At 34.9% G+C, this 17,028-nt stretch overlaps 1 protein-coding gene across 3 annotated transcripts in view; it reads left to right on the top strand.

The window, feature by feature from the left end:
• The first annotated feature begins 4,437 nt into the window (after window positions 1-4,437).
• LOC145941850 (uncharacterized) overlaps window positions 4,438-17,028 on the top strand; it is a 163,179-nt gene continuing 150,588 nt past the window's right edge. For all 3 annotated transcript variants that reach the window (XM_083048206.1, XM_083048205.1, XM_083048208.1), the window contains exons 1-2: window positions 4,438-4,661; window positions 13,231-13,268. In XM_083048206.1, coding sequence (XP_082904332.1) covers window positions 4,565-4,661; window positions 13,231-13,268 — 135 coding nt within the window. In that variant the 5' untranslated portion in view covers window positions 4,438-4,564. The remainder of the gene's footprint in view (window positions 4,662-13,230; window positions 13,269-17,028) is intronic.

Here is a 17,028-nt window from a genome sequence, read left to right as displayed (position 1 = left end):
CGCTGAGCCTTTCCATTCACGTTTAGCTTTCACTATGCACATACCATGTCAATGTTGATATCAATAACATAGTTTCATTTATTTTAATTTTATTTATTAATATTATAATAAATAAAAGAAAATATATATATACATATAATGTAACAAATTTATCGTCTAAAATGGTGACAGAAAAACCATTGATTGGGAATAACAGAAAATGTTGTATATATATATATTCGCCTTTAAATAAGGATAAGAATACCAACACTGACATGGTCGTGTTTCCGTATGAAGGATAAAGTCCTGATAAATTGGACATTGAGAATTTGCGCAGGCGGAAATCACATTCCATCGTCTCGAAAGAATTGCCAGGAAATTCAATCGTGAAGATATTTTAACAGTATATTTTACAACGATACTGGGGATTGGTATCCTCAATATTAATATCCGATGTATCTGAGCGAAATATACATACATGATAATTTTATGAATTTCCAGGAATATTTCAGAGAGGAAAGAGGAGAGAAATAGAGAGAGAAGAGAGGGAGGGGGGAGAATATGTATATTATTTGTAGATAATATAATTCCTATATAACATATCATTTTTCGCTTTATTTTTTACGCTTGATTTAGTCAATATGGCTGATGCTTGGATCAAGGATTGAACAATAATAATTTATCTGAATAATTAAGAATCGAGATAATGGCGAATATCAGAATGTTAAATACGTGTAAAAAGCAGTTCTTCCTTTTTTTCATTGCGAGTATTATCGTGCATTCCATAAATAATAACGTTAAAGTTTGCGTGAGTTTATACGCATCTTATATGTATAAGTGATAATTTGATTTTATTAAATTAATTGAATTAGAAAGTACATCAATCGTTGTTTTATAAATAAAAATGAAATTTTCGAGGAAATACACTGTCAGAATTGGAAAGGTAATTAGACAGATATTTTTTTTTCGGTCTACGCAATTGTATAAAACGTGGTGACAGTTGTACATAATAGCTCCTGCAAAGAGTCTCAGAGTAGCACTTGAGAAGTTGAAGGTTAAAACACAAGTTTGAGAAGGCTTATACTTTCAGAAAAAGAAAATGCTATTTTCGCGCAGCCTGTATCCGTGCGAAATTGGTCCGTAAACAAGCTAACTCATGAAACTCGTGATGTAGATGTGGCGAGCATAGCCAAGAGTAATATTTTCCTTCTTTCGCGTTCGACGAAAGAGAAACCTTACCTTAACTTATTCTTTAAACGAAATGAAACTTGTTTAGAAAATATTAAATTCAATATTAAATATATTCACGCTCTTTATTCACACAAATTGATTAAATTTTCTGATATATATGTATATGCGTAAAAAATTATGTATATAATTACCTTTGCTTTTTGCGAATTAGCGTGATTATTCTACCGTAAAGCGACAAAAAATTTTCTTTTGCCGTTGTGTTAGATTAGTATCTAACACAATGGGGATTCGTATTCCCACCGTTGCCCATGCAAAAAGATTAATAATACATAAGTGGCGAAATGGTTCAGTGAATTCTTGATAGTTATCATATAGTGTGCTTCTGTTTACATTACAGTTGCTGAAAATAGACATATTCATTTCCGTATCATGTAATCTAATTAATAGAATGAAAATACATATAAGTAATTAATAAGTTTATGCCGAAAGCCTGTACGTGAATAAATTCGCACTGTGCTTAATATCGCGAATTATGAAAATGATACATATTACTAATAGGAATGCAAGAATTTTTTAGCATTTGAAAATATTTTGTTTGTTGCACAAATAAGATAATTACTGCTTAACGTTATATCTTGGAATTTAGGAATGATATCCAAGAAAGAGAAAGAGAGATGTGTTATGAAAGAAAGATATCTGCGTTATTTTATAAGCTCTTTCTTTTTGTTGCCTCTACTTTTGTCCTTTCATTTATATACATAGTATACATAATACATGAGTCACGGGGAAAAATAGCAGACCGAAGAAATTTTATATTATTGTCGGAGAAAGCAAGAGAAAAACGAGAAAAATGGTACTTTTTAATCTTTCTACGATATTTTATCGGCTATTGATATGATTGAATTTAAGCGACGGAAAGCGAGCAGTGAAAAAACGCAGAAATCTTTATGATAGAGAGGGATAAAGAAAGAAGGTCGAAATAAGAATGTAAGAAAAAGATATCGTAAATCACAAAATCAGTTAATGTCAAACATGTAGATAATTCGTTACCTTCACGTGGCGTAAAGTAAAAATAGATGAGATCACTATCACAAAGTATATATATGCCTTATTACACAAAAATATATCTACCTTGTGTGTGTCATATACATATATACTATATATTATCTATGGCATAACGTATTCCGGTCGTGTCAGTATATATACAACTGTATTCGGAAACGTCCGTTTTGCCGTGAGTTGCTAGAGCAATATGGACGAAAATGTTCTTCGAGAAAGGCGAAGGTACACGTTTCTCCATTTTCCTGCCTTCTTTCTCTCCGCATTCCTCTTCTCCATTTCTCCGTCTCGCGCGGCCACTCAGTCGTATTTGGAGAGACAGGTATTGCTTCCTATTTCCCAGAGGGATGTTGGGTCAATTCCAGATCGCGGAGATCACAGAGAGCGTATAGAAGAACCAAATGTACGTCGGCCATTTTCGGGTAGAAACGAGAGGGAAGAGAGAGGAGGAGATCAGCTAACCGAGAGGTCGACGATGGGGGGAGGGGGATAGAAGGGGGATGGTATCGCAATTTCCACAAAGTACGAGATATGAAAGATTTCCTCGGGCAAATATATCCGCGCGTTTCTTTTACGTCGCACGAGTTGTGTGTCCAAAATGTTAATTGAATTTCTTATCGTTCTCTCTCTCTCTCTCTTTGTAAAGAGTTCACTCGCGGAAAAACTGACAAATTCATCTTGGCTCTCGTTTCTCGATGCACTTTATCCGCTTTGGCAATTTTTGCAATTTATAAATTGGAGAAATACGACGGTATGTAAGAGATGAGGAAAGTTAAGAGGGGAGGGAGGGAAATAATAAAATAATCCTCTCCGCGGAGATCCCAATTCCACAAAATACGCGGACGATTCTGTTCATACATAAATGATCTAATACATTTTTGCGAATCAGTCCCAATATTCTCGTCCTCTCGTTACGATCTATCATTCAACTTACGAACTTTACTTTGTTCGGCTCCGATATATATTTTGGTTAGCCGAGCTCTCTCTCTAGCCGGGCTAGCGTATTTTTACTACGCAAAGTTGGGAAGAGTACTTCGAACGAGAAGCGTACAGCGACTCTTCGTGACTATTCGGACGAAGGAAGAATTTTCTTCGTATTTATAGCGACGTAAAAAAAAATAGAAAAAGAACCGAGCGATATTTGTACGTGATACGAAACAACTGGCAGAACGTAGAGAGAAAAATACGAAGCTTTAAAACCTTTACTATTAAAAAATTGCAATCAATTCGTCTGCGAATCGAAAAAAATCGACGCGGTCGCGCTACAATTTCCTTATCTCGGGGTTAGTGGGTCATCGCGATCGTAAAAGCCGCTCATAGATGTTTCTATATGGGAATAGTCGATTATGTACATGAACATGCGGCATTTATGGCGCCGAATCCTTGGTACACAGAATGGCTGGCGGGGGATGACAGATGGACGGTGGGAGAGAATGGCGTACAGAGAGCCAACCGAAAATATTTAATTAAATCGTGTTTTCGATTCGATAAGAAATTACTTTACGCGACGCGAAGGCGCGGCCTATATTTCAATTAGTAAAACGTGCAGGTATTCGTCGATTATCAAACATGTACGTATAAATACATCAATGCTATCGCTCGATATTGCCAGCCATACCTTCGAGTCAATCACGATTGTCTACAATATTCGGAAATTTTCTTATTAAAAATGTTAATTGACCATAAAAAAATCTTGATCTTGCTAGAATGTACTAAATTATAATAACTATACTGCGAGGAGATTGTTAATATTATCTTTTTGTACTAAATATGTTAAATTTTTGTTATAAGTGATCATCAGTTATCGTATAATTACAATAATTAATAATTTAATTAAAAAATGATATATTAACTCGATACAAACGAGATTGATTATAGTGAATGTTAAGTATATGGAATCTATATACGTGTAATCATATCGAAACAACTACGTACGGCGTCGTTATTAAGGTGAACCGTCCTTGATGGTATATAGGTTAACAACTTATTTATTTAATCGAGATTGCTTCGTATAATGAACACTTTTGTGATTGATTTCCCACCACTAAGGCCCTCTACGTATAATTAGTTCATTCTCCATGTACAATTAGTCGATGGTCCTGATTCGTATAGGGATTATTTTCCGAACAAGAAAATATGCTCTCATCGCCATCCGATAAGGCGATATAACAGTCTATAACTAGCGTATCTGGCTGCAATAAAGCTAGACTGAGAATTGCCGGTGAATAGCGTCACATATAAGAACTGCCTCGACACAATCCGTCGCAGTGATGACTTAGACGACGGCGATAGACATCAATATGGGATCAGATCTGTCCAGGTTTTTCCAAATTCAATGACTTTTCTCGCTTGGCCGCGACGAACTTATTCAATGACGATGGCGGACGACAATCAGTATCGAAATAACTGGCACGTCTTCTCACCGTTTCCGGGTAAGATTGCTATAAAATATATACTTTTTCTTGAAGATATTTATCCAACTTATGGAGACTGCGGAATATTTGTTTAATTTAATCGACGAAGATATCGAATAACGCTAAGAACAAATGAGATATCAAGTGACACTTAACCGCGAGGGGTCGATAAACCGTGTGTGAGTCTGAACTTTGTAGAAAGATAAAATTGCAGCACATTTACAACGAGAGACACAAGATGCAAGGAAAATAAAATCTCAGCTGCGACACTCGCAATGGACCTCTCTTACTGTTCAATCCTCTCAAAGATTAAATGTTAATGTTCGCGTTCCGAGAAAAGTCTTTCCTTTTGCTCTGTTTGTCCCTGCTACACTGAAAGAGCGTGCACCAAAAGTTTCGAAATAAAATAAGAGAGAGAGAGAGAGAGAGAGAGAGAGAGAGAGACGTGTCACCGACTTTTGCGAGGTGAAATTTTTGTAGCCCTTCTCCGCCTGCCGAAAGAAAGAGGAAGGGTTTATTGACCTAACGGTATCAAGTAGCCCGAGGAGATTATTTTTGAGAAGATCGAAGGCAGGTATTTTTTGTGTGGCCGAAAGAATATAATATATCGTGGCAAATTTCTACTTAATTTTTTTCTCATCGCAACCGTCTCCTGTCAAGGTATTCTTCTCCCTAGAAGAGGAAGGGATGCGCGCTATTTTTTGTTTCTATTTGCTTTGGTTATCCGGAAGCTACCGCATCTTCAATAGCCCAAGTTTATTTTACTTTATGGGATAGTCGCCTTCTTCTCGTCAAAGCGAAGAAAAAAAATATTCGCTCGGAATTCCGTGGATTGTAAATCTTTCCTTTCAAACCGTTTCGTTTTATTGCCTTCCTTAATCTTCATATACATATATGCATCTTATATATATATATATATATGTATATATATATATATATATATATATAAAGATGTATAATATATTTTTGCAAAGACAATAATTCTATCGAAAATTGTATTGTGCACATATAAATGATTAAACATTAAGAAAAAAACTTGTAATATATTTACTATAGTAATCTCAGATAATTTTGACAATTTTTGATTTCTTTGAATTTGTTATAAAATTAATATTACTTTTATTTATATTTTGACAATTATGTAAAATAATCAAAATATTATATTTATTCAAAATTATTTCTTATAAAAAAGTATTATTCGTTCTGTTATTCTTATGTTTATTATACTTGCGACAATGAATGGAAAGATGGCAATATTTATTATATATATCTGAAATACCATATCTCTGAGACTATAATATTGGATCCTAGCCGGAACATCTCTGAGGGATATATGTCCTGATCTTTACAGAAAATAGGGTTCCAACATTTCGTTGTGTTGAATCCATCTCTAGTATTGAGAGATATCCGATTCTTTCATCCATGTCCGCACATTTCCAATCATCCGACTGTAATCAGTTTTTTTTCTTTAGGATCCTCTATCTTGAAATAAGATGCGATTCATTTTTGATATAAGAAAATTTGACGCGATGCATATAAAATTTGAAGTATTTTTGCATTTGTATTACATACCGTAAATATAAATCTTATTCTCAAATCAGAAAATATTCTTATTGTTAGTTCTTTCGATAAAGCGCCAATGTTGATAATAAAACTATATTATCTCAATGTAGCATCATATAATCTATAAAATATGTTATTTAATTTATATACGTTGTAATTTTATCTGTGAATTTTTATAAAAAGGTAATAAAATTTAATGTTAATATAATGAATTAGACGAATGAATAATTTTCTCTGATGAAAAGATAAATGCAAACGGATTTATCGTTTCATTGGATAGCCAGCTAAAACACATAACTTGCATCGTGACAAGACAATATATATAACTCTCTATAAACATACAATTTTAAATTGAAATAATAATAAAAAGATAGAAGAAATTTCAAATAAATTATGAAAAAAATTGTTTCAATTAACGTGAGTGATAAGTTGCGAGATATTTAAGAAGAAAGTCATTTTCTGACATTATTCATTCAACGCTGTCTTTTAAAAATAAATAAAAATGTAAAGGCACAAAAGTTCTATAAAGTTTGGCAGCAATATTAAAATGCAAAATATTAAACAGGAAGTAAAGTGGAATATATACACGCGTATATTTTTTGAGAACAAAATGGATCGCGACGAAGCAGATTTTATACCGTCGAGCGGCAAAAAGCACTCTGTGTGCAGCTCGGGATCGATAGACTCGGTTAGTCTCTCATTCAAACAGGCCGTGTATGTGTGTGCAGATGTGTCGCACACACACATATATATATATATATCTACATATATATGTATAATATATCTATACATATATGTAGATGTACAGTCGCGAATGCCGGCGCGGACGGGTTCCGAATTTATAAACTTTGCATGCGCAATATTGCGTGAGATTGCCACGCGCGTTCGCCATCCCCGCCGCCTGATTACGCCAATTTACTTTCATGCAGTTGTTGTTGCATAACCCGCCACATAGTTGTGTGTCCGCGAATATTATTCCGCGCGCAACGCGGAGGGGTTGTACTCGCTATACATTGTATATATACATCCCTATGTAAGGTATATATGCAATGTCGGTCGACGACGAAATTTGACGTCGATTGTGCATGCGCGTCGTCGCCCTCTCGAGTGCGCGCGCGCATCATCCAGTGCGTCTACGCATCTCTCTGGCAACGATCTGTCACACGCCCGGAATTCGGGTGGACCGAAATGCGCCAAGTGCATCGAGCAAGAGAAAGAGAGAAAGAGAGTACTAGATGAAAGTCTAGCACTTATCGCCAATTTTTTTTCTTCTGCCGCGGTGTTACACCCCAGTGTTTTCATACTGTTGTTAAGAAATAACGCGGAAATTACGGACACGATTTCATGTTTAACCGCGAGAACTAGGTCAAGCCTATCGCACACGATATCGATTTCCTCCGTTAAACACCTTTTTCCTTTTTAATTATCCGCGATGCCGCCCGAAGATCTTTTGACGTTTTCGCGCATTATATTATTCCGGCGACTTAAGAAACGAGATCAATTTGATTCTCGTCATTATATACTTTTTAATGACGATCGTACGTTTCGTCGACGTTTTATATATACGAGGCATCGAAAAACGTAAGATAACGCGCGGGCCTTTTCGCATTTTTATGTAAATTATACGCAAACTTGTTAGATGCAGTTCGATATAAAATACGTCCCGGGATAAGGGGACGCTAATGAAACTTTCGTGGGCAACAATTTTTCATTTTACGATAAGGGTCACGGCAAAACATCCTACATGCAGGTATTGCGTGCGCGTATATCCATCTTACATCTATACATTCTGCGTTTCTTTTCCTCGTGGCATATACGAAGTTGCGTCTGTATGAACACGACTATATAAGCAGCTTGAAACTTTATATATTTTCATAATCATAGATCATGCGTCGCTTAAATAATTACTACCGCTACCTCATAGAGATCTATACAATAAAACTGCGATGCAAAAGCGTTAAAATACCACAATAAAATGTCGTAGAATATCCTAATGTTCGTGCAATATATCTTACAAAGAATTTACAGCACGTGCGACATGTTTGTGGGCGATTAAATCATAGTTAGGAACATTGTTTTTACATCGAAATAAATACCAATATTATTCAAATTTAGACAGAACGTATGGATATATATTTTTAAACTTTGGAAGGGAAACACACACGCTTCAACTAATAATAATTGATTAACACTCTAAATTACGATTAACTCAAATTTGAAACATTGTAAATTTATACCAAAAAATAAGTATTAATATTATTCAAATCTAGACAAAAAATGGATATATATTTTTCAATTTTGTGTAAATCATGATTAACTCAAAATTTCAAGAAAGTTGTTTGCGTATTTTTAAATTTGCATACTTTAAATCACGATTAACTCAAAGTCAAGAAAATATTTTTATATTTTTATATTTCAAGAAAGGGTAGAACAGAGATTATTATTAAATGCTTGGCGTTCTAAATCGCGGTCCAAATTGCAAAACGTTGAAGAAAATTTGGAATACGTGATTGGAACCGTGTGATTTCGCGTTATTCGTTCGTCGGTTTGATGTGTGTTGATTATAAAGAGATGCCGGGGAGAAGAAAAAAAAGATAGCCGAAAGGACCGGTCGAGTCCTAGCGCGCAGGAGCGAAACATGGCGTTGCAGTTCAGCCATGGCCGCCTCGAGAGAGAACGCCTTTACCATACTCTCTCGTCCACAAGACTGTGTTACACTCCCGATTTCCCTTCCACTTCCTTTCGCCGACGTCTACTTTGTTTTCTTGGCGCGATAGCTGCTACCTTCAAAGAGAGATACAGGTGAAGCGGATAGGTGGAATGGGGGGAAAAACGGAGGAGGATGGAAAGCGATTGGGTTGCCTTGATGGGTGCATCTCGACACACAGTGTACGGTCGAAGGTACAAGAGAGCCTCGAACTGCGAGCACCGAGGAACCATTTCTACATATCTGGTGTATCTCGAAAATCCTATCTCTTATCTGTACTCTAATTTTTAAGAGATATTCAGTTTATACGAAGGCTACATTTTCGCGATTTTTGATAAAATAATAATGTATGTATTATGTAAGGGCAGAGAAACGTATACTCGTTTGTAATTTATTTTCAGGCTTCTCGATGTGAGAAATGACAAAAATTGAGCTTTTCTGTAGTCTTAATATTCTCTTCGATCTTGGATATTACTTTGAATTTTGAACATTTTTATAACGATTTCTTGCATTTCGACTAGCTTTCTTACGAACACACCCCGTATGTCTCACTTTGATAAATGCATGAAAAACCGAAACTTCCGTCGTAAAACCAGCACGAGACGAGGCACATTTAGTCTGCTTCACGTCGCAGCACACGTATCCGAAAGTAAAGCAGACACTTGTGGATGAATGTGCGCTACGTTCTTGCCCGCGGCGGGTTTATACATGTTGCGGGGTTATGCAAAGCATCTGTCGTGTAAAGTTAGGAGGATTTACCTGTTCAAAATACATGCATATCCGAGATATTTTTAAACGTATATCCTTTCAAACAGCGTCGCATTCTCTGAAGGTATGATCAAAACAGATCTGACATTTACGTTATATTAGACATTTATAATATTTATATTATTAGAAATTATTTATTAATATTTTTAATCATTCTGTTACATTATTATGCGTCTATTGCGATGATAGTATAGACTCTTATTTTACATTTTAGCCATACGGATAAAGAATTACATCGGAGTAAAGTAGGAATTTCAAGATAACGCGTCTAAGCAATCGGTCTGTCTCTTTCTCGATAGCAAGATTCTCTTTCTTTCTTTCGTACATGCAATTTACATTTAGTGTTTCACGTATTCACGCATATATTCTCTACAAGCGCGTGAAAGTTGTCCACTTAGATACAGTCGTACTATGACATTGCAGTACCGGGTCTCTACCTCTATGCCGCGTCTCTTCGGGAAAACTCCTTAAGTTGTAAAGCGGCGTATGCACTTTCGTAGGGGTATAAAGCGAAACGTGTCGGTAAAAGAATTGCCGCTATGTGTTACTACGTCGGTACCACCAAGGGGCTAAATATGTCAAGTGGTATATCAAAGTGGCGTGTGTGTTTTCTTGGAAAACTTGACTCCCGTCGGGATACGTCGGGAAAGAAAGAGCGGCTTTTTGATCTTTCTCGATTCTAACACGCGACTTGACGCAACACAAATCGACGGCTCATCTAAGCATTAAAAATTACTTAAAAAATGATATTTTTGCATAACGCGCATATTTCAAATATTTTTCGTATTTCAATTTAAAAATAATTAGATACATAAGATGAAACAATGTAGGATTAAATTTTTAGGTAAAATTTATTAAGATTTAGCAATTTTCTAGATTAAAAGACATTAGAAGATAATAAAATTGAAAAGTAGAAAATATTCCATTTTAACTCAAGCTATTTAGAATTTATCTCTTCCTCTTTTTTTCTTTCGCTTTTATAAAACTTTTTTTTTAATGTATAAAAGAGCATTTGCACACACACACATGTGTACAAGAAGTTATGAGATTTAGATTTATAGGACAGCTTCTATATTCGTCCATACAAACCGCAAACGTTAGACAATGCATTTATTTGCACTGATCGTAAATTATCGGTGCTTGGTGATAACATAAATGCAATCATATGATTGCGCTCTTGATCCAATTGTTCTTATGATGGGTTAACTCTTATTGACTTTATAACGATAATTGAATGGTACACCGCTAGTGTAAAATTCGAACCTGAATATTATATAAGAGTGTATACGAAACAATTTCCATTGAAATATATTTCTATTCAAGATAAGAGATAGATTTCTCAAATAAAAAATTGTGATTGAAACAAACGCGGCTATTATAAGTTATAGAAGAAAGAGGGAGAGAAAATTAATCAATATATTTTTATTCTAAATTATTTCAAATTTCAAATTTGAGAATATTTAAGAAAAAATGTGATACAATTATAAGAAATTATTCTAACATATTTTCTCTTTCTCTTCATATTCTCAGCCTGATAATACAACGTACAATTTTTCATTCAGAATATAGCAAATCGATAGTTCGATAGCATCGTCAATTACAAGCGTCCTTCATAGTGCGAACGCTTAAAAAAAAAGTTAAGAGCTAAACTAAAGACATGAGATACGCAATTATAAGTGCGAAAATAGAAGCGTAGAAGACATAGTTCACGATGATATAAAGCTAGAGGATAAATATGAATGCATGCGCGTGCCTAATCTAACGATCAAATCGTTTCAATGTGAAGGAATTAATGGTGCGAGACCAATCTCAATTTCAATATCTATCACCGTGAATTCTCATTCGTTCATTCTACCTAGAGCTACGAAGTTTCTTTCTCTCTCTTTTTCTCTAGAACGAGAAGAAGTTTTCACTTCTCTCTGCTTTATTTATACATATGTACAAATAGATTTGTTATATCAAAACAAAACGTAAATACACATTGATATCAATTATTTCAAAATAAATTACACTTACTATACATTATGATAAAAAAAAAAAGTTCTAAAAGTTAATAATTATTTCAAATATATCTTGCCAAGTTCCAAAATAATACAGCGAATAATAGGCTTTAAATCACGAAAATTTATATATTTTAGAAAAATATTATATCCCAAGCGTAGTTGTGTGTAAAATAAACCAAACTACTCGCGCGTCTCAGACAAAGTTTAACGCGTGCCTCATATAAATTACCTTATTGTTTGTACGTGAGCGCACATTGTGTTCGTGAGCAATGTCGTGTAACGGTGCCTGCTCTGCCATTGCCCTTTCCACTGGACTTAGCTGTCTCATTTTTTTTTACCTTCTAGCAATTGAAACAATCTGTTGAAACAATTCCTCATTTATTTAAAATTCTCGTAATTGCATTTTATTTTTATTCAATCCAATTCAGTGTTAAATAAGTCCACAGATACGAAATTAAACATTCAGAGAAATTTATAATGACTATAAAATATGTATAGAGTGCAACTAGAAACAAATAGTATCTCTAAATATTTTTCATTCTTCAAAATTAAATTCAGAAGCCCTGATTCTGCAAATTTTTCGCCTGCGGTGTTTTTATCTCGACTGAAACACCTTGTACATAACAAGGCAGAGAGTGATATCATCTACTTGAAGCAATTGAAAGGAAGCGTTCAATAACAATATGCTTTCTGAAGTAGTAATTTTTAGTCGCCCTACACACACGAACATCTATACACGTAAATTCGATTGTGTTTTTGGAGCCTTTTTTTCTTTTCTCTAAAAAATCGAGATAAACATCATCATTTGCCGTATCTTATCGAGAACCGGGAACAACGTTATTAATGCTGCTTTTGACCACGAATGGTGCCCCGCCTTGACCGTGGCTTAAGAATGTCGCTCGATTACAATGCATCGCGACTGAGGTCCAGGTAATCGAATGAAAAAACATGATTCGCGAGAACAGCGGGAGGCCGCTGATCACGATCACAAACACTTTGTAGTCGAGTGGGGGCGAATGACACACTAGATGGGAAGGATGATCATGTCCCTCGTGAAGCTTACAGACAAGTTGAGCCGAGCCTAACTTCTGCATTTGTATCAGGCTTGAACACTCGTGCTTCGATAAAAGCCGGCGATTGTGATAACTTATTGTGTTGATAATGATCTTTCCTCTTAATTTATTTTATATCGTAGAGCAAAGTGGGCTATAATCAGTGAACTCGAAAAATGTTTAAGGTTATTGTAAGTTCTCTCTTTCTCTTTGAGAAAAGATTTTAAAAATACACAAGATTTATATGCGATATTTAAAATTAAAATTTTCTCACATTAAAATCTTTTTAGTTTTAATTAAGAAATAAGTTACAATAAAAAGCAATCTTACATATTTTATACGACTTTAAGATTGATACATCGATAATAATGAATGAATTAAAAAACATTTAGTCAAATCCTTTAAATATACATTAACTAAAATAGATATTATATTTTATACTTGGATAAATTTGCAAAACATTTCAAATGAACAATGTTATTTTATTGTTGCAGGTTTGGGAAGCACGTTTTGGCGACTTAGCGTCTTATGGGTAAGTTGAAACATTTTATTAAAGATAATGACGAAAGAATAAGCCGAGATTGCTAAACATTTCAAATCAACAAGAAGAATTGAATCGTTAAGTCAGCATTTATTATATTCCAATTATTAAATTTTTATAATTTTATAGTTTTTTCTTGTAGCTTATAAATTAATGTTTTATTTCCAATTTAAGTATATAAGCATGATGGTGTATTCTTAGTCATTGTTATATAATTATTGCAAAGAGAAAAAATGCGAGGATATACGTTGCGTAGGAGCTACAATTTTTTATTTGACCTCGTGATGTAATGGAAAAGCCAAAGTCGCGTGGAAGGGGAGAGTTGATGTGGGGGAGGGAAGAGGTGGGAGAATTCTGTGCGTCCATATATAACTCGGAAACCTCAATTTTGGCAATGTGTCGTGGTAGAAAATTCTCGGCGTAATCTGACGGTTTATGCCGATCCGATGCTGGACCGGATAAACATAAAACATGAGGCGGCGTAATGGAGGGACGTATAACAAAGAAACGTTCTAGCAATACTAAGAAGCTGAGGAACTAACCTCGCTGCGGTCCATGTTTAGTACATGTATGTACGTAGAGGAGCTTTCACCTTTTTTTCCCTTACACGAGATTCACCATTGCCCGATACTGCGATATTTTATTGCGAATGCGGAATCTCTCTACCAGAGTCTGCCATTTATGAAGGCGATGGGTAATATTATTATTAGCATTAATTTTAATGCCGTATACTTTTGGGAAATATTCGATATTACACGTATACTGTTTTCTTTGAATATTAATAATAGAAATATAAAAACGTCGCACGTTTGAAGTAATCAAACATATTTTTTAAAAATAATAATAAATGAAAGGAAAAGGGCGGGGGGGGGGGGTAAAAATTATGAAATAATATTTCATATAGAACAAGAAAAATTAAATCTTAAAATTCACACAAAATTGTTCTTTAATCGTAACTTGATTTATTCTAAAACAATTTTACAATCATAAAAAAAAACATCTGTAAATTTTTAAGATAGGTCAAGGATTTGGGAAGAGAAAGGAAGCAGGGGGAAAGAGAAAAGGGATTTAACGGGCTTGATCTCTATGAAGATCGCCGAGAGAGTTAGCGAAGTATCTTTTTATCCAGTATATTTTTTAAATATCTTTTTAAGGATAACTATCTAGAAATTGCTTTATGAGATAGAAATAATCGTTTCTGCGATTGATCTTTGAAAAGAAGGGGAAGAAAAGAGTAAAAAATTTCATGTAATAAATGCGAAAGAAGAAAATTCATCATATTTAAGCTGAATCGAAATCCGGAGAGGCTCGAGAAATTGAAACCACTTTGATTCACTCAGCAATTTTTAGAAACGAGTGGATCAGTTTGAAATTTCCATTGCATTAACTTTCAAGTTCATTATTCGAAATTAATTTAGAACGAACAAATAAGAATAAGACTGCTTGCATTATTAACTTACTAATAAAACGTAACAATTTTAATAAATAATTATTTTCTTATCATTTTGATTTCTTTAATATTACTAATAATTTAATAATTATAAGGAAATATTTGTTTATTAACTGTTACATTTTATTAGCGGTTTAATGAAAACTCCAAGCCATATAGTAATTTTTATTTGTCCGTTCTAATTTGAATTAATATTTACAGTTACGCATATGCGATAAATATAATACCGTTTAGCGGAAACAAGCATGCGTAGTAAGAAAAACGGATGGCTGTATAAAAGTGATGTAAAATGAATTGACATTGAGAGAAGTAATTGCAATGACTAATATGCTTTAGACATAAATAAAAGTGCAAAAAAAATTTTTTTTCACAAGAGTTCTCTGAACGTCATTGGGAAAACATGTCCGATTTTTTAAAATGTCACGACGATTGCATCTTTCACAGAGCATCGAAATTGTATGTACGAATGGCGTTTTTCTTGATCCGAGTAGTTGGGTTGGGTCTTCTTCGACGTAACAGCAAAGATACATGTCGGTACAGTGGAATTTCGCATTGATCGGCCGACACTAGAAAAGCTTCGCTCTGATTGGTCAGACTCCACTACATTCTTGTTTCCACGATGCGGATGACAAGGATAAACGCGTCCACGTAGTTCATTGATTAAAAAAAGACGACCTATGCTGTATGAAGAGAAAGGAGAGAGGGGTATATGTCAATTTATAAGATTGAAAAAGAGGGAAGAGATGGGGAAGAGAAAAGAGAACAGAGAAGGAAAGAGAGCACTATGTGATGCAAATAATAGAAAGGGTAGGGAGAGACAAGCCACAATTGTATATGTGTGTATATGTTGTATTTGTAAAAGGAAAAGAGGATAAAAGTTGGAAAAGAAACGCGATTGATCTTACAATACAAACAATGATGCTTAATGATAATCGTATTATATCATATTCAGCAAATAATTGGGAAAGCAAAGAGAACTTTGTTTTAAATGAATTTTAAGGGAAAATCAAATTTATCAATCTTTTGTTACTAACAATTATTGTTTTTACGGAAAATATGAAGAGGATGATTTGAACGCTTTAGGAATCTCCTATACCTTTTCGCCCTATAATCCTTCTCTTCAACACGATCGATTTCTGCCTGCTTTTTCGCTCTTCTTACTTTATCAATCGCTTCTTTCTTTTAGCCTCTACCAATGCTTCTTTCTTTTCTTATTAGCCTTGCTGTAGGAATTATATGACTACATCTTTACAGAAAACGAGTGTGCGAGTATTATGGTTGACTTTGTGCCATTAAATAAGGCACTTCAATGAATTAACCGGTTAATCGACGTTCAGCATCAGCGACTCTCTTTCCTCCTTCCTTCCCTCGTGCTTTAGCTGGCATTCTATCTCCTTCTTTATTCTTTTTGTTTTTCCATTTTCATTGCTTTGCGGCGGAACCCAGCATCAACTGCGTTCGACGTCAAAACGTATGTTATAGCCGGCGTAATAAGTATGATAATCAGACATCCCGCTGCACCGACGTGGGGCGGTATCTTCTTTTTTTTTTGTATGTTTCTTGTTAAACCTTGCCCGATCTTGCGTTTACATAAATGTTTGCGCGAAAGCGCGGGACGAATTTTAATGACGCCGCGAATTAAGCGAAAGGATATCTGTGTTACATTTATGATTATCTGTATCAATGAACGCGATAAAATAACGGTATTAGCTTTTAAAATACGTTATACATTCTATACCCAAAAGCTAGTCTTCTGATATTTATGCGTACACATCGCATTTTATATCTTCGTAATCGTATGGATTGAGTCACCTAAAATGTATCTTCAGGATAAAATCCGACTTTTTTGATCTTAAAAATATCTCTACGTTAGTTTCCTTTATTGAATGAAAAACATATCTTCACGTTGCATCCCTCTTATTGATTAAATGACAAACAGTCCACTCTGGTGCACGTGGCTCCATCTTTGGAGAAAATCGCTAGTCACGAATCCCTTTTCCCCTCTCATCCTTACACGTTCACATCAGAGTTCTGTGTGAGAAACGATGGATGTGGAATGTGGCAAAGGAGGCAGGGGAAAATCAGGGTGAAGTGGGTTGAGACCAGGCGAGACGGGTCAACCAGTCCAGACCAGTCGGTCGCGCCCCAACAACCCTGTCCGATCCCTGGAAACCGGACGAATAAGAGGGATGGGAAGGGGTGGTAAGGGAGGGGAGGGGAGACCGACTAGTATCGATCCGAACATCCATGTTACACGATTTGTAATCATTTTGAATTACACGCCCAGGAATTTGTTCAAGA

The sequence above is a fragment of the Prenolepis imparis genome, unplaced genomic scaffold, assembly GCF_030444845.1.
Source record: "Prenolepis imparis isolate NDT839.2.m4 unplaced genomic scaffold, iyPreImpa1.0 SCAF_10, whole genome shotgun sequence".
In the NCBI taxonomy this organism is placed as follows: Eukaryota; Metazoa; Arthropoda; class Insecta; order Hymenoptera; family Formicidae; genus Prenolepis; species Prenolepis imparis.
The sequence above is the reverse complement of the archived record's forward strand: the minus strand, read 5'-3'. Positions and strand labels throughout refer to the sequence as shown.